This window comes from Phasianus colchicus, chromosome Z (assembly GCF_987193195.1).
Source record: "Phasianus colchicus chromosome Z, bPhaCol1.hap1.1, whole genome shotgun sequence".
NCBI classification, from domain to species: Eukaryota; Metazoa; Chordata; class Aves; order Galliformes; family Phasianidae; genus Phasianus; species Phasianus colchicus.
Genome location: NC_143476.1, coordinates 90,143,607 through 90,162,858, shown reverse-complemented (window position 1 = coordinate 90,162,858; position 19,252 = coordinate 90,143,607). Strand labels below are relative to the sequence as shown.

The following is a 19,252-nucleotide window of genomic DNA, read 5'->3' as shown; positions in this document are numbered from 1 at the left end:
CTTATCCATTTTTTCATGAGTTTACTACAGCTGTTAGATGAAGGTGCAATAGGAACCCCTCTAGTGATGCTATTGAGAAAGGAGTGTCTGTGAATATTAACCATGTATATCAAAGTGTACATAACTTCTGATGTGCATAAAATGCACTTATATGGTGATATCAGAATAGAAATACTTTTTTTTTTTTTTTTTTTCAAATGGTAGGATGGTAGATGATAGAAACATCTCTGAGGAGTCTTAGAGATGTCCAAAAAGCAAACAGGAAACTTTTCTCATCTTTAAATATGCAGACCATGTAGTGAATAAGTGGAGCAGTAGAGGAACATGCAACCAGATAGCCTTCACAGCGTATGGAGGAACTGGAGATTGCAATAAGGCTGTAATCAGTCAAAATAGAATTGAAACCAAACACACACATGCAATGAAAAGTAGAATTCATTCCTATTCAGACTTCACACTCTTAAACTAAGACATTTTATCTGACAGCCAAATCCACAACGTACATTGTGAAAGTGAAAACTGGGGACAAGAAGAATGCTGGAACAGATGCCAACGTCTTCATCACTCTCTATGGAAGTAAAGATGATACAGGTATGGATCCATGTGATGGAAAGAGATAGCACCTCACTGGTGGATATAACTGTCTGAAAAGACAGGTTGTTGTTTCTTCTTCTTCCTCAAAACTGACTCCTCGATCCTTTTTAGGACAACTGCATTTTCTCGCTGTCTGTGCATACACAATGTTAGCTGGGAGCATACCAGCAGCTGCTGTAAATCATTGCCAAACTCTGAGATGCTGATTTGCACCAGCTGCTGGTCTGAAGGCTTTAATTTCAATTATAGAAACAGCACAGTTGCCTGGGACTACATTGCTGAGCAGTGAATGTGGTGAATGATTTGCTTTTCTCAGCAGTGAATCAGAATGCTCCTGAAATCCTGCTCTGCCTCGTTGAGTGGCCCAGAAGTATTTCATCAGCTGATGAGCTGTGTGTGGGGACTGATGCGTGTCAGATAGGCAGGGAGCTGATGGGTAGGGCCCATTCTGCTAGCCATAAACACAGCCCAACAGCACTGTCCCAGTGGCATTGCCAGCAGATCCTTGAAGAAAAGAGCTTTTTGGGGTGGTGATGTGGATACAGGTTTGGGTTCAGAGGGCGGGAGGACAAAGCTCAGATCTCAAGATGAAAAGCTGTTTTTCACATTTTATTCATTTCCATTGTTCCACTGTTGACATTCCCAGAGGATTTGTTTCACATGCTGAACAATGTCCTTTTGCATTGCCACAACAGGCATAGTCAGCCTGAAGGCCTCAAAGCTTAACAAGAACAAATTTGAGCGTGGGAAGATAGATGAGTTTACAGTCGAGTCTGTCGACATTGGAGACCTGAAAAAAATCAAGATAGGCCATGATAATGCAGGTAAGATAACATGCTTTGTAGTTTAGTATTTCTGCTTGATCTGGCATATTATTGTATAAAATAACCTTCCACCTAGTCCCAGATTTACCTTTTGTTGATGAATCCTTCCTGCCACTTCAGCTCTTGAGGTCACTATTTTTCTGTTGATGCTAAAACAAAAGTAAAAACAACAACAAAAAACCCGTTCTTCCTGTTCCACCTGGGACCTATAGATTTCTCTAATCAATCAATATTTTTGTTTTGCTTTTTTTTTTTTTTTTCCTGTTATCAAGTAATTGCTGCTTTTCAAACATAGCTGTGTCTCCAACACAAACAAGAGAAGCTCTGATAGGATACGTGGATTGCTTCCAAGGGATAAATTGAAAACTTCCCTCTTAATTCAAATTAATCCAAGCAGTGGAGTAATTAGCACTTTCATAAATGCATCTTTAACTTGTTGCAATACAGAGATATAAAATGTGTTATCTCAAGCCTTGCCAATCACTTGCAGTGATCTTGTATGATTTCTTTTCCATTGGCAAAAGAGAGGAAGATGAAATTATCTGAGGCCTGGAAGGTAATGATTCATTTGCTGTTTTCTGTAAAGGATTGGTTATTCCCTGTATCTCTCCAACCACAGGTAATTCAAATGGCTGGTTTCTGGAATGGGTGGAAATCGATGCCCCATCCCTGGGACAATGCCTCAAGTTCCCTTGTGGCCGTTGGCTGGATAAATCAGAGGATGATGGAGCCATAGAGAGAATCATCTTCCCTGCAGAACTGCAGACAACAGAATATATCCCATGTGAGCAGAATGCTATTTCCCCGCTATACACCCATCATTACAGAAGATAAAATCTCACTAGCTCATATAGTTGTATAGGCTTGGCTTCTCCCTGGAACTGTCTTTGAGAAACTTATGAATGCGTAAGATGCTGGTTTCTTCAGTCACTCCAAGAAAGTTCCTCTGGGTTCTCTTAGATAAATGCTTCATGTATTTGCAAAATCAGATTGTCACTAGAAGCTACGTGGTTTTATTTGCGTGTCTTTTTCCTCCCTCTTGCTCTTTCATCTCCAGGTCCTTAGCCGATTTCAAGTTGGCTTTGTAGCCTCCAGTTTCCCTTTGATCTTGCTCCATTCTAACATTATTATTTCTGTTGTCAAAGCAAACTCTTGTTGTGGTCTCACTTCCATGCCTTAGTTTCTCACTGGTGCCTTTTGCATTGCACAACCTCTCTTGCTGAAGAACCCTCTTCCACAGTTTCTCTGATGCATTGCTTTTCTGATAGTCTTGCATCAGTCTACCTCTTTCAAGGTTCAACATTTTCTTCCTTAGTCTTCATTTCCCTCTAATTTAATGTTTGAGGTAAACCCAGTGTCAATACCAAAAGCCTTCCACCTGCAGTTACTCATTTAGACATCACGTAGTTAGATCTTCCCAAACTCTCTATTTCTGCCTCAATTTCCTTCTTTGTAATTAATTGTAAGAATAACTACAAGGAAGACTGTCAACTGCTTCAACTTAATTCTGACTCTCAGCACTATGGTAGATGCTGAACGTCTCTTTCACACTGGCTAGCTTCCCTCCAGCCTCCATGTGCATATATTCTACAGTCTGAAAGTTCAAATCTTCTTTCTTTTCTGAATATCTAATTCTCCCCCATCATATGACCAAGATGTTTCTCGTGTCTTTCTCTCTCTAAACTGCCTGAAGTGGAAGAATGGACACTCCTTGTTTCCTTTTTCACTTCCATCAGACTTATACAAGATACTACAGTCTTTATGTTTGAAAGAATTTGTAGATATGGCGAATGATAGACTCATTGCTCAGGTTGGAAAAGACCTTAAAAATCATCAGGTCCAACTGCAACCTAACCATACTACCCTAACTCTAGCAACCCTCCACTAAATCATGTCCCTGAGCACCACATCCAAATGGTTTTTCAACACATTCAGGGATGGTGACTCAACCACCTCCCTGGGGAGCCTATTTCAGTGCTTAACAACCCTTTCTGTAAAGAAGTTGCTATATGTTCCTATGTAACATGTTCATGCAAATTAATATTACTCAGAGACCTTGTATGTGCTTCTCAGCAGGTTTTTTTCCGTATTATCCCAGCCAGCGTGCATTTGGATGCAGATGTTGACTATATAATTTATTAATGTCCCAGCTTGTAACAGTCAGAGTTTCTGGAATAGCTGCTGTTGAATATACTGCGTGTAAACCTGATTTTTGTCAGCTGTCCATATTCAGCATATGAAAATAGTCGGCCAGAAGTCACACCAAACTGAGCATCAGCTCAGGCAGTTTCACCATTTAAACCATTCCCACCACACTATTTACCACATTCTGGTTCCCTAAATGCTAACCTGGCAGTTCCAGTCTGCCAGAGATGTCTAAAATAACTGTTTTAGTTTTGGATGACTCGTGCCAGAATGTTTTCTTGAGGAACAAATGATGAAAACATGTCATCAGCAACCCAATTAAAACCATGCCTGTGGGGATACGGTTTTAAAAGCACCATGTAAATGGAATGGGAGTCTGACAGCTGGAAGTTGTGTTGCCAGTGACCTTGTTACAGTGCCACTTTGCTGATTCAGTTCTAAGCTGATATTAATATTCAAGCAGCAAGAGCAAGCAGCACAGGCTTCAGCAGTGAAAGTAATTTCTAATTCATAATGCATAGCATGTGATTTTTGGTCTCCAGGATTATTCCCCCCCCCCCCCTTATGTATTGGAAAAATGATGCTAGTTTACCTGGAGCAAAGCAGAGCAGATTTCATTGAGTTGGGCAGAAGGAATATTAAGTACCTCCAGGCTGACTCTGTTGAAGAAAACTTCTTCATCTCCATTCTCCTGAGAGCTGTGGTTAGAGAGCCTGATTTTTAATGAATGATTCGCCTCTGATATGCTTAATCAGAGTTACTCCAGCGTTAACAGATACGGTGCCAGGAGTGTCCCCTCCACCTGTACTGAAATTCTGCATCTGAAATGTGGCACAAAACGCTGCTGAGTAACGAGCAGCAGGGATGGCTGAAGCCACTGCAGCATGGGAGGGTGTAGATGACAGCAGCTGAAAAGGCTGTGGAAAGTGGTGGGCAGGTGTATGAAGGAGAGACCCCAGTGGTAGCATCAGGGGTTGAGATCTGTGCTTGTGGGTAATGAGATGGAGTGCAGGCATTGTGCCTGCCTAAAGCAAGGAGAGGTCCCTACAGCTAACAGGTGGCCACAGCACAGATTCACCCATAGATTTCAGAGAGGGTTTAAAGAGAGGGAGATGGGACTCCATCTAGTAAATGGAACTTAGACGTCTTCATGGTGATGGAGCATCTGATCTCACAGAGTGACAGAATCTCACTCTTATCAACAGATGTTTGGTCATTCACGTGCAGGCTCACAGATTCATAGTTTTGGAAAATAATTCACAGAATCCCAGAATCATTAGGACTGGAAAAGAACTTTGAGGTCTCCACGTCCAACCCCAGACTGTGTCCCCACGTGCCACATCTCAACAGTTCTCGAACATCTCCAGGGATGATGGCTCCACCAGTTCCCCAGGCAGCCTGTGCCAACACCTGACCACTCTTTTGGAGAATAAATTTTTCAGCTAACCCTGAGGAAGATACCTGTGTTTCCTTTTCTGGCTCTTTGTCCAAACTACTGACTTCTGTGATCGCATTCCTTTGGCTAGAATGGGTATTTACACACCTACTTGATGTACAGACGTTTGAACATTGGTTTCCTAGTCAGTGAGCTGAGCAGCATCTCACTTTGGAAACTGGAGTTGGAAGGGACTTGACCAAGGATATTCAGCAAACCTGTAGCAGAGCCTGGAAAAGAGACTCAGGCTTATTCCTCCATCAGTTCTGTTCCTCAGCAAGTCCAGCTGGACTCAGGGCTGAGAAGCTGTGAAGACAGAGAAGGACAAGAGAAAGCATGAGATTATTTCAGTAATGGAGTGTTGTGTGGAAACCAAGGGAAAGGAGTAAGAAAGTATGTAGAGGCTTGTCCTGTCCTGCATTCACCATTCACCTGCTGGAGTTTTACCTTGTTTCCCAAGGTGTTAAGGAATGTGTGCTGTCAGAGAAAAAAGTGATACTATTAGAAAAACAGGGCAGAGTGGATAGCAAAAGGTTTTGTTGTTGGGTTTTTTTTTCCTTCTTATTGACTTTTGTCACTTGTTCAGTAGTGAAAGCAATAAAAATGTCTAAAAATGTGTGAAATGTGTGAAAGAAAAAAAAAAGTCTACAAAAATGTAGACATTTTCTACAAAGCTATCCTGAATATTTATCTACTGCATGCAGTTGGCATAACTTCATCCATCTGCTAAGTTGCTCCAAATTTTGTCAGTTCATGGTTTGCTTTGAGACATGAACTGTTGAAGTAAATCCTCTTTCACTATCTTTATGTAGCCAGTATAAACATACTGAGCATTTTCTGATCATATGATTAGTTTTGAAATCTCAGTAAATTGAGATGAATGAAGGTCAATTGGTTTTGTAGGGATAAAGGAAATTCCTCTGGATGCTCGTAATACTGATCAGCTTCTAAGTGAGAAAAAGTGTAATTCCTACCCTGTCCTCTTCAGCTGTTGAGTTTTCTAATCCAGATTTTATTACTTTAAAGTATTCCTAGGAAAATTATTCTGCTGCTTGCTAACCTTCTTTTTTTATTACTATTTTCTGCCATTTCCTACATCAGTTGTTCCTTATGAGATTACAGTTTACACCAGTGATATCTTTGGAGCTGGCACGGATGCAGATGTCTTCATTGTTCTCTATGGAAGTGATGGGATCTGCACTCAGCAAAAATCCCTGTGCCTCAACAAGAGAGAGCAACGGATGTACTTTGAGAGGAACTCGGTGAATCAGTTCATTGTGGAGGTAAAAACAAATACGTTTGCTCTCATCTCAGATTGCCTTGTGGGGATTAGGAAGAGGAAATGTAGTGAATGGGAAATTTTTCTCTTATTGGGAAAGGTATTTGGCTCTTTTACTCTATTCTACAACACACTTACCTTGTGTTGCAGCAAATCATTTCACACTGAGATCCAGTTAGTAGCTCCTAAAAGTCATCAACACGCAGTGTCCCTGTGGCCTAGTGCCATATTAAGCCCTGTAAGGGCTGGTGTAATTTTATCTTGTAGCTGAGGTGTACCAAGACTTGGACATGAAAGCTTGCCTCTCCTTGTGAAGTTGAGAGACACTTTGGAAGGTCAGTGGAGAGGCACAACAGTATTCAGTGATTCCTATTTGTCATGTATTCCTATTGCTGGGAAGCTGTGAGAGGCAAAAACACAGGCAATCCTGCTCTGATCTGCTCTTTCAATATTACCTAATACACTCATCTTCCTTCCCTCTGTACAAAGCCAACACTGATCTCATGGAGTGCTTTACAACCTCTGTGTGCTTTGAGTTCGGTTTGTTTTGGTAGAATAACTGAAGTCAAATCTTAAAACAAACTTTTAAACATGTTAAAACGATTCCAGACAGCATTGTTGTAATATGGAATGAATCATAAAATAAATCCCCGTTGTGATTCCTTGAAAACAAAAAATATTACTTATTTTGGTGGTCTTTCCACAGAGTTTTTCAAAGCAGAGGTGGCATTGATACATAGATATACATCTTAAACTGAACATGATTTTTATTTCTTTATTCCATAACATTTCTTTTAGGTTTGGTGGAACATGAGATGTCAGTGATTTTCTTCAATGAAACAATGAAAATACACTTTGTTCTCCGGATTCATAGCATATTATTAACCAGTCCCCAAACTTAGAATCACAGAATCATAGAATAAATGCGACATAATTATTTTGCAATTTATGCTTTCTGAGCTGATTGCTGGTGTCTTTGCTTCAATGTGAGACAATTTCATTAGCTGAAAAGAGAAGGGAATGATCTCCAGTGGTGTAAATTGAGAAGTTTGTTTTTTAATGTTTCAAAGAACAAAAGTTTCCAAATCCCTGTGGAAACTTCAATGTGTTTTTACTGTGCACAAAGGAGTTCTGCAGCCAGCTTTGTCTCTTCAAAGGCCAAGTGCACAACAGCTTGCACAAAAAAATAACCAAAGATTTTTGCTTTGGAGCAGATATATTTTGTCCTGTTCAGGCTCCTGGAAGGAAGTGGCTTAAAGGTAATATAGGTGTGACAAATTACTCCTGTAATACGCTGAGACATAAAACATGAACAGCTGCTTCACCAGATAGTGATCCTGTTGACTTACTCAGAATTGCACTTGGATTCTGTGCAAGAACAAGAAAGGGAACGTGAAATGCCAGGTTGTTAATACTGTGCTTTGATCTCAAGGCTGTTTTTCCCATGTTATAACAGTGCCCAGCCGTCTAATCACGTAAGCACAGCACTATTCCAATTTCTAAAAGCATACTTTAATTCACAGCAATACAAAGAGGCTTGGCTGGAGAAAAGAAATAAGTTTTAAGTAGTGTTTTAAAAATCACCTGTTGTTCATGCAGTAATCTTTCATAGACTCATAGAATGGCTTAGGTTGGAAGTGACCTCAAGGATCATCGTGTTCCAATTTCCCTGTCACAGGCAGGGCTGCCAGCTGCTAGACCAACCACTAAATCAGACTGGCCATGACCCATCTAACCTGGACCTGAACATCTCCAGGGATTGGACATCCACAACCTCTCTGGGAAACCTGTTCCAGCACCTCACTCCCTCTGGTTGGTTCTTCTTTCTTTCATCTTTTTTTTCTTTTTTTTTTCTTTTTTTTTTTTTCCAGCTGGAGGATGTTGGTGACATTATTGAAAAGATTCGCATAGGACACAATGGTGGAGGGCTGAACTCTGGATGGCACCTGGATCGAGTGGCAATTCGGAGACTGCTACCAAATGGGAAGGTAGGATGGGAATCACATCACTCTGGAGTAGGTTTCCACTGGATGCTTCTTCTATTTTCCAACGAGGGACTTCAGTACACAAAGTGTGATTAATGACTCCCCGGAGAGCAATGCGTGTTAATGAACTCACTAGAACTTGGGAATTTTGAGGGCAACAAACATTTATTATCATGTTTTATTCTTCAAGTGTTGATTATAAAACTCTGCAATCATTGTTTTTTAAAACAGTGTTGCTGCTTCCCTTGTAAATTTTGGCTAGAATAGAGATGTTTTCTCCTGGCAGTGGGTGAGAGGAAAGCAGTGAAGTTACTCCTCTCTCTTTTGGGGTCTTTGCTGCTGTCCAACTTTAGTATGAAGGAGCAATCTGCCTGCTGGATTTGGAGGCAATGTTGTACTGTGCCACTGAGCAGAGAGGTGAGATTTCTGAATTACCTTTGCAAATACTGCTAAAGAACTACAGACAACTGCATTTGTCCCTGCAGACATCTCCACTGCTGTGGCTGGGCATTCCTGAGTGCCCAGGGCTCATTCGGATAACTCTTACTTATCTGCCAAACTTACACATTTACAGGGTTCAAAAATGCTGGGGTAGAGTGGCAAGAGAGACCAAAGCTTCATGTTTTTATACATAGTTTTGTTTTGAACATTAACAAAGAAGGAGGTGGAAAGTGAGTGTGCCTTTTAAAAATGAAAGGTATGGTTGCTAGACACTGGCAAGAAATCTTTCATTAGCCCCTTAATTCTGAAAGAATAAATGAGGGCAAGCAAAGGGCCCATTGTTGTAAGCCTCATAATCTCTCCTTGCAGGAGTTTTGGTTGCATGTGCCAGCAGGATTAAGGCAGTGCAGCCAAATTGTTCACCCTGTCCACCTAGGAAGCTGCTCCTTGGCCTTGCTTTGAATTCTGGATGTAGGAGCAGCAATTGGTGTGGCTGCTGGAAAGTGGAAGTTCACAAGAAAACCACCCCTTTAGGTCTACCTGTGTACTGACTAAACCTTATTTTGTACATCTTGATTACATTTCTTAACAAGATGGCATTGTTATTGTTGATAGTGTTCTTGGCTGTAGTCAAGGGATAATGGGGAGTGTGATGTGAAAAGGCATGGAAACGAAGGGAAAAGAGATTCCTGGGCTGCCTCTTTCTGCACCTGGGATTGAATGAACATGAGTTCAGTGCTGAGTGCTCAGCCATCACCCCAGGAATGGGCTCTGGGGGCTGTGCCATCATTACAGAGGTTTTAAAGGAGAAGTCTGGGGAAGTGGAGGAAGGGAGGAGGAAAACCGTGAGCACCTCAAAAACCAAGTGATTTACAATTCTGCTGATCTTTTGATTATGGTATGGGGGGAAAAAAAAGAAAAGAAGAAAGCAGAGCACTGCATGATGCCGCTGATCAGCAGCAGAATATTATGACCTGCCACAGGATAGCAATATGCTGCCAACGCTTCTAAAAGCTGTGCTACCTGATTAGACTGCTAAGATGCATCTAGATCTATCTGTAATGCTGCAAAAGAAAAATGAGGTCAGTAACTTTTCAGATTAAATTGAAAGCGCTTGGGTAGGGAGCTAGAATTGTTGTGTGCCATTAAACTCTGTCTTGGCATGCCAATTATATCTGATAATTGTACTTTATTTATTCCAGCTCGGAGAAGGGCAAAGCACTGAATTCTAGCATGCTATCATATCTTACCTCTATCTTATGGTCAGGCTCATATTCTGATTAAACAAATTCTGCATGCAGCTGAAAGAGTATTTTACCATAGGTGACATGAAACAATGCACTTAATGTCAGTTAAATATTAACGCAATTGCTAACAAGGAAATTCCAATGAAAACTGTGACACTGACATGGTGATTAACAATAATGGTGCAATTAACTCTTGCAGTAACTGTGCGTTATGTCCCGCTGTGCAGGCTCTCAAGTCCCTGGCTGTTGTATTGCCAAACAAACAGCATTCATATCAATTGCAAGTAATACCAACATTATCAGCCTTAGGGAGAAGTTAAAATCTTCAGATAAAGAAATGACTGAAGTGGGCTCACTATGGAGAGAGGAGAGATTCAGCTCTGAAACACTGCTCTGGAAAGAGCTCTCTTCCCAGACTACCAGTGGGGAGATGGACATTGCAATTGTTGTTCATTGGCTCAGCATGCAGTGAGATGACAGAAGTTATGTGGTCAGACAGCCCATGCAAAGCTAGGGATGCAGAAGTAACAGTGTGGCCAGATGTTAAGCACTGTTTTTTGTTTACACAGCAATTGAAAGTAGAATATTTGAATCATCGAACGTGCTGATTTGTTTTATTTGACATTGTTTTGTACAAGTCATGCTCCAAACTACCTGGTAGACTTAAACACTGCAAATCTGGGGTTAAATAGAAACATTACATGAAGCAGTAGAGAGGAGAAGTTGTGTTGTATTGACAGATTTGTGCTATCTGGGTTCAAAATACTGTTTTGCTGCAGACTCAAGTGAGACACCCAATTGCTTTATCACACAGGGTTGGAGGCATCCAGCTCCTGCAGTTCAGCTTTTCTGGGGCCTGCTCATACCAGGATAGCAGCACTGGTGTGTGGTGCACAACCCATTCCTCCCTCTTTTATTTTATATTAACTTTTTGCTATTTAAATATTAAAAAGAGTGAAGAAGGTTCCCTACTTTGATTTGCTACTAAAGTAGAGAAATGTTGCAGTGGTCAACTGGAAAATGGCTCATTTTCTTCCTTCACTCTACTACTTTAAGCTGAAAACTGACTTTTCTCTTCAGACTTGTGGGCTCTGCAAGTTTCTTAATGGCTCGTGCCCATTTCTTTATGAAGACATAGCCTGGGGTGTCCACTACACAGAAATCCTGCTCTTACCATCTTGGAGGCCTTACACGAGTCTGCTCTTGATGAGTAGCCTGGGATTGATTTCTATTGTTTTTGTTTCTTTGATGACATAAATCATATTTGTTTCCACCAAAGTGAGTCAAAACAAAGGATCAAAAATTAAATCAGTATTTTTGTCTTCTTATTGCAAGTATGGGAACTGCTTGAAAACCAGCCTTAGTCACAGAACTACAGGGCAAAATCTTGAACCATTAACTGAGTAAAAAGCCCTGCTGACTTCAAAGAGAATGCTGACTGAATAGGGATTGAAAGGGGATTGCAGGCTTTGATAAAACACGGCTTCAGTGGAAAGGGGGCAGTCCTGATTAGGAGTCTGCAAGATCAAAAACTGGAGCCTGCCAGTAACACAGGGGATCTACTGGATCATGTACCAATCTCATACAGCCATTGGGAATACTGTTCTCTGCTACAGTACTCTCTGAGAAGAAGCCCGTGCAGTTCTCAGAGTCCTCATGTATCTTCTCCACGTGGTCTGAATGACTGGAATAATTTGTCATACAAAAATATACGTTGTCTCAAAAGACATACTCATGGGTTGGTTGCTGCCATGCACACTGTTTCAGGTCTGCGTATACACACACTTCTGAAAGAGTGGTCAGGTGCTGGAATGAGCTGCCCAGGGATGTGGTGGAGTCACCGACCCTGGAGGTGTTCAAGGAATGTTTGGATATTGTGTTGAGGGACATGAATTAGTGAGAACTATTGGTGGATGGTTGGACTGGATGATCTTGTAGGTCTTTTCCAACCTTGGTGATTCTATGACTCTATGATTTTACATAAATAAATGAATTGGAAATTCTTGCTTGCTCAACAGAGCATTTTCAAAGGAGGAATGTTAACACGTGTTCCCTTTGCTTTGAAGAGATTCTCTGTCCTGTTTACTTCAGGGTTCAGAAACTATCACGTTTCCATGTGAAAGATGGCTTGCAAAGTCTGAAGACGATGGTGAGATTATCCGAGAACTGGTACCTTCTGATATTTTTACTGAAAAGCTCATGAAGGACGGGACACTTAAGCAGATAGAAGAAGAGGTTGAAGACCCACTGGAAGGTAATATGACAATAGGAGTTAGAAGGGATCTATTTATCTGAGCAGGTGGTTTTTTTTGTTTTTTTTTTTTTTTTTTTTTTTTTTTAATTTTGGATGTGTGGTTCAAGCAAAACTGCAGACACTACCTATCCACATTTCTTTTTCTTCCTGTCCTCTGGCATCTGCTACATCTGAAGCACTTCTGTGCAATAATACTGTTTCTTCTCCGAAAGAGTGATCAGGCTCTGGCATAGTCTGCCCAGAGAGATGGCTGTGTAACTGTCCCTGGAAGTATTCCAAAAACTTTCAGATGTGGTACCAAAGGACATGGCTTAGTGGGGTTATGCTGGTGGTAAGGTGAGCATTTGGACTGGATGATTGTTTAGGTGTTTTCCAACCCTGGTGATTCTATGATTCTATGGTGTGTATAAGCCTGTTTCAGCTACCCTTCCATCCATTCTGCTTGCTGCTCTCTTTTGATGCCTGGCAAATCAAAATCTTGACCTATTCTTCCAGGCTCTGCTAACATCTCAACCTCTTTGCCCAACGTTGTCTTCCCTGTGCCCTCCACAGCTTCTTTTTCTACTCTATCAATCTGATCCCTACTCCTCTTTCTTCCCAGAGCTGGTTTTGCTGGTGTTCTCCCTGTGCATTTGGACACCCTCTAAAAATTTTGCTTTAGGCAGTCACCCTCATCTTTTTCTCAACAGACTCAATGATCTACAGATGCTCCTTCACACCTCCATGCTTCTATGATTCTGTGATTCTATTCAAGTGCCTCTGGGCACTTATCCAGCTCTGTCTAGCATTCTGTCTTATAAAGTGTTCAGATTCAGAACAGAAGTTTTGTCTCTAACTCCATTCTTCTTTCTGTGCCTGGTTATCCCAACAATAGGATCTCCTTTTCTCTTACTGAGCTCTTCTGCTCTTGAGAGAAGCTGTAGACCTTCCTACACTCTGGAGGAAATTGAATGCAGCTGCCATCTTCTTTCCTGGTAACATGATGATTCAGCAGAGGAAATTATTCCTCTTTCTGTGTCTTTTCTCTGTCTGATTTGCATTTACTGTACACCATTGTCAAAGTGGAATTTATATGAATGTTAAGTGTTTCTCCAGCTGCCACAGGAGAAGTGAAGAGATGTTTTGTGTGGAGTCTTTAGAGATGCTTTGCATGAAGAGTGGAACCTTTGCACTGTTTCTTGAGAGGAGAAAGGTGTGCTCTTTTCTCCTATTATCTCATATGAGATCTGTTTTTTCTGTTGGAGAAAAAAGAGTTTTACTCTCAGTTTGTAAGCAGTGTGCTTGCTAGATGCCTGTGTGACACTGTTTAACCTACTGACTCACATCACTTTGTCTTGCATTCATTATTATGTGCTATCTAACATAGGTGGCTCATTTTCTTCTCCAAAATGCAAAGCCTTAATACAAGTTTTACAACCAATAGAAGAAATTTTTGAACAACTAAAAGTTTCTTTTGGGAGCTAGGGACAAATACTAGCAGCTAACACTAGGATTAAGTCTGGGAACTTCTATTTAAAATATGAAAGATGGGGTTTATATCTCTGCATCTCTGAGTCCTCACATGTTTGGGGCACTAATGCAGTATAACAGCAAAGGAAAATCTAATTTATGCTTTTATGAGGATGGCATCTTATGTAGTAGGCTGCACTTCAGTCCAGAAGTTGTCCAGATCTGGTAAGCAAAGAACAAAGGTGGATGAATTGACTGATTAGTCTTTATGCATTGCTTCCTTTATTACTATTGAGGCAGTCATCTCTCAAACACAAAGCCATAGCTCTGTACGAGAATTTAGGACACAAAGTGAAGAGGCAAATCAAAAAACCATGGCATTGCACCTAACCCAATGAATTGTCTCACATGACATTCCTGATACATTTCTTAGAGAAACCAATGGAAATAATTCATGTACTAAAAAGCAGAATAGGCCTTGTTCTACTGGAGAAGCTAAGAACAGAAAGAAAAGTCACTATAGGTATTTTTTAATGTTCTTTTTGAATGAGGAGGAGTATTAAAAAGCCAAGAAGCAAACCTCCATAGTTGAGACTTTGTCCTTCTTTCTTATCTGTATTGTCCTGAGATTTGCAATGAGGTGTTCTCTAGAGCTTCTGTGCCACCAGGGTAATTAGAGACTTGCATGGTTCCTAATTGTTTTCCTGGAGAGGATGTTCTCAATTTGTTTTCTCCATGTAATTTGGAAAAGAGTAGCAAAATAGAAACAGGAGTATTTAACACATTTATTAAAGCACATTGTTAAAGATTTGATGAAACTTTATTGGATAACCATTGAGCAAGCTAAAGAGAAAGGATATTTAATACATCTCCAGCACTTCCTTAATTAAATACTGCCTGTTCTCTTTCTGTTTGGGGAATTTACAGAGATACATGCCATTAACTCTAGCAGTAATTGCACATCTGAATCCCTGGGGTTTATTTATGGAAGATGGGAAATTAGGGATTCACAACACTGAACCACTTGTTCTCAGACTCAGGTCCCTGGAGCCTCAGTACAAGAAAAGTGTTAGGTTCCCTCAACTTGAATTCACATCTGTAGTGCAAAAGCACTGTGTAAGATTTGCCAATCCCAAAGAAAACATGCAGAGGTGACCTAACATTCACCAGTTTAGTAGAGAGGTACAGGGTTGGTGGTCTGGTCAATCTCTACCAAGTTCTTAGTACCAATGGTGGCCTACCAGTATAGTGTCCATGCTGGGACTACTCCCAGCAGATACTGTTGGTGGCTGGCAGGCAAGTTGTCCACGCCATCCCTTAATACCATGGCCATATGTATAAAACAACAGAGATGATAAAGTGTTGCAGAACAAGATAAGCAAGGTCATTCACGGAAAGGAAGGGGACTTGGTTACAGCTATGGAGCAGCTTCTCACAAATGCATTTCTTCTACGTGCAGAAATTGAGACAGTTTACTCATGCTCCCAAGCTAACATGTGCCCTGTCTCATGGGCTAGTCACCCATTCAGGTGTGGTCTGTATTTTTCCACACTACATCCAGTAATAACCATGATGATTCTTCACATTTCTAACTGTGTACTACGTGATCAAAGCAATATGCAAGCACTGATTACAGGGAGAAAAGAAAAGTCAGCATATTTCAGTCAAGTGATTCCCAACCTTGGGATCATTAGCCTGAAAGGATAAAGCACATAGGATTTTAACTCCCCAGGAGCTGAGGAACAACCAGAAAGTTTGGCACGACCTTCATAGGTAAATTCAGTGTCTATGGTAGACTTTGAGAGTTCATCTGGCCAGAAATCACATCTCCATTTCCTTTTGCAGTTCACACATACAAAATCAGCGTGTTCACCGGAGATATCTATGGTGCAGGAACAGATGCTAACGTTTTCCTAAATATCTATGGAGATCTGGGGGACACCGGAGAGCGGAAACTCAGCAAATCTGAAACAAACTTCAACAAGTTTGAAAGAGGACAGGTACAAACGCAGTAGATTAATAACACTTGCTGTTTTGTAGTCTTTAACCTACAAAGTGCACGACTGTTCTACGGGCTGAATTTTCCCATGAGGGATAAATTGATTGATTCAATTTACTATGTTCATTACCCCTTAAAATACTTAGTATGGATTGATAGCTGTTTAATACAACTGATAGGCACTGCAGCAAATGGGTCGATGTTTCTGTGCAGTTGTTGGTAGAAACCAGTTTTGAGCTTGACCCTCATAACTGCCATGAATTATTAATTGCAGGCTTGAGAGCACACAAAACTTAAGAACTGTAATTTCCCTAGCCCCTGTGCAACTACTTTGCACATATCTATTATATATTATAATTTATCTTAGGGCATGATAAATTAATGGATCCTAAATGGTGCCTGTATTTTCCAAAACAACTCGATGAATGGTTTTTGGCAGTTGGTCCTCAAATCATATTCACAGCCCCATACGATGATACTTAGATGTAATGATGGCAAAGATTGTCATCCCGGACAGTCTGTATAAATCTAAGTGCATCAGAAAAAAAAAGTCTTACATATAGAAATCAGGATGTAAAATTGCAGGTATTCAAAATTCTAATTGTGAAAGTGACATTTTGTGCAGCTGCCCTCATAGCAGAAGACTGCCTCAAAAATCTCCCTTGTAGAACAGTTCTAATGCACCAAAACACCTCTACAGACCTCATAAATTTAATCAAACCTGTCTGAATTTAAACACATATTGTGCAGTTTGCTTTCACTTGGTAGTTAATCTGTTGAGAGCTCATTAACAGGAGCCTCTGCTGTTGAACGCCTTGCAGGAGGACACGTTTACAATACAGGCTGTGGACCTTGGCATTTTGTACAAGATCAAGATTCGCCATGACAATAGCATGTTCAGTCCTGACTGGTTTCTGGAAAAAGTGGAGATCCTGGATGAGACCACAGAGGAATCGTTTGTGTTCCTCTGTGAACGCTGGCTCTCCAAAAAGAAAGAGGACAAGAAGATAGAACGTACACTTTATGAGCAGGTACACGTACAGCTCACAGCTGTGAGCCCACCAGTAAAAATAAAATGGTTGAATATCTGATTGAAGTTCATGATGATGCGATAAGGACCTTTGGTTTTATCTTGTCCAGACTGAATTTGTGACTTTATGCCAAGCACTCAAAGCATGGCCACTCTCAGCTTGGTATCACTAGCTCTGTAGTTTGCAGTGTCAATAGAAAAATCAAGGTCTGTAAGTGAAACTATTCAGCTAAGAGTCAAACTGGCTTGTTAAATGTACAGTAGTGTATATTTTGCCACTGCTCTCCTTGCTACATCCATAAAGTAGACAACTTTCATGTCCTACTGTTCTAAGTGCTCAAGCAAAAACCTTGGGTCCTTCAACTTCATCCTTTCAGGATGAGCTTTATCATTTCAGCTCCTTCTACCGATGACAAATATCAAAAGTCTTCTGTTACCATTCAAAGCTCAAAATGCCTTTTAGAGAAATGCCCTTTCTACTTGTGTATTTTCTATTGCTTTATCAGGCTAATATGGCTAATTGGAATTCAAGGCTCACGCGCCAACTCAAATTAGCAAACAAGATTAATAGACCTCTCTTGCTTCTATACAGTGAGGCATAATAAAGCAGCTAATTATAAGTCCATTTTATTTAAGGAGTCCACTTTGCAAAATATAGTGACATCTTAATTGAAAGCTACAACTAAAATTATCATCAATGAAATTGCACCAAACTAATCCGGAATGTAGCAGAATGGATGTGAGAAGAGTTACACCATGGATAAGTACTGCCATATGCCTCCTCATAAAACTGCAGCAGACAATGCTATGAATTCTTGTGGTCTTGCTTGCCCTGTTGCTCATATTCCTTCATAATGAAGAAAAACTAATAACGTCTTTTAAATTATGTGACCATGTGGTAAGATGGCCATATTCATTGGAAAGTGACATTGTAGACATCTGCAATAACTGCTCTAACACAATTGATATTTCATATCATTCCATTCTGTAGTACTCTCCCTCTCAGAGTCTTTAACCTACGCTAGGTAATTTATTCTGACACCACAATGTGTGCCCTGATAAGCAAATCTGGCTCTGCTCCATCTGCCTGAATTTTCTCTAGTTACTGCTCACACAGGTAACAGGAAAAGAATCACAACACACCATTAAAGTCTATTAAGCCCTTTATATTTTCTTTTATTATAACACACATCCAGAACGATCTGTCAAGGTTACGACAACAAGGTAAATAAATGACCTGCAGTAAATTACAAGTCACATTCCTTTGAGCTATGCTGAGCAAAATGCTACCTGGGGAGCTACAGGGCTTTCTCCTCACGTTGTTTTTAGAGGTAGATAGGAACTACTGACAGCAGCGTGAGCACTGAACCACATTACCCTCCTGTACCTGCCTTTCTAATTAGAGTTACGATGGTGAACGGAGAAGCCTGAGTGAGTCCTCCGTCAGCCTGTCGAGTCTGGATAGCAGTGGAAACCCAAAGGAGAAAAAATCCCGCTTGGTCAGGTCGGCAGAAGAAGGATTATGTGAGTGAGCAACATGATTGGTTGAATGCATGTATGTATTTTTGTCTTTCCCTTCTTGGGAAGAAACATTTGCCTTGGTGAAGGGCAAGAAGAGGCCAAACCAGCAAATGTCAGTTCTCTAAACTGCGTGGTGCTTTGGACAGCGTGACCGTATCGTTAGGTAGATGGTCATGCAAGGATATACTATTTTCTGTCATGGTTAAGGAGGAAGTTTTTCACACAGAGGGTGGTGAGGCACTGGAACAGGTTGCTCAAGAGGTTGTGGATGCCCCATCCCTGGAGACACTCAAGGCCAGGCTGGATGTGGCTCTGGGCAGCCTGGTCTGCTGGTTGGCGACCCTGCACATAGCAAGGGGTTGGAACGGGATGAGCATTGTGCTCCTTTTCAACCCAGGCCATTCTATGATTCCATGATTCTGTGGTTGAGGTAAAATGTTCAGGGGTCTTCTATAGGCAACTACAGCCCAAAATCACGTCCCTCATGCGCCTCAAGGTATCTGAGTGGATCCACACCATTAGATGTGGAAAAGGAGCTAGTGGTCATTTCCATAAGGCCTCCTCAGGAAAAAAAACACAACACTGATCTGAGGATTCTCACTCACCCTTCCTCCTCTTCCACCCATGACTTCATTGAATAAAGCACTTCAGAGCTGGGAGAAGGAATGATGCCCTCTGAGCAGAGGGGGCTGATGGAGAGATGGGAACAATTTATCTAAGTTTTGTGTAATTTTGTTTGAAGTATCCTTTAAAGTATGCAAAGGGAGGGCTGGAGGCAAGTCATGTTATCAACAAAAGAGCCTCCCTTGGATTATAAGAAGCTCTTTTCTGCCTGATTCCTTAATATAGCTTTTGTTGCTGATATCAGCTCTTTTTTCCTCCTCCTTTATCTCTTCGACCTACTCAAGATGGTGTTTCATGTAGCATATTAGATCCGAATTAACAAAGAAGGCTTTCAATATCTTGAGACCTTATTTGCCACGCTTAAGACAACTTTCCACTTCAGAATCAGACTAGTAGTGCCTCATCACCACGGTGTTTGTGTAATA

At 40.9% G+C, this 19,252-nt stretch overlaps 1 protein-coding gene across 1 annotated transcript in view; it reads left to right on the top strand.

Annotated features, from left to right (window-relative positions):
• The window catches only part of LOXHD1 (lipoxygenase homology PLAT domains 1), a 126,362-nt gene that overhangs the window by 65,093 nt on the left and 42,017 nt on the right, over positions 1–19,252 (top strand). The window contains exons 23-31 of the mRNA XM_090131116.1: positions 487–591; positions 1,290–1,418; positions 2,038–2,202; positions 6,100–6,281; positions 8,149–8,265; positions 12,042–12,204; positions 15,499–15,653; positions 16,474–16,683; positions 18,086–18,206. Coding sequence (XP_089987242.1) covers positions 487–591; positions 1,290–1,418; positions 2,038–2,202; positions 6,100–6,281; positions 8,149–8,265; positions 12,042–12,204; positions 15,499–15,653; positions 16,474–16,683; positions 18,086–18,206 — 1,347 coding nt within the window. The remainder of the gene's footprint in view (positions 1–486; positions 592–1,289; positions 1,419–2,037; positions 2,203–6,099; positions 6,282–8,148; positions 8,266–12,041; positions 12,205–15,498; positions 15,654–16,473; positions 16,684–18,085; positions 18,207–19,252) is intronic.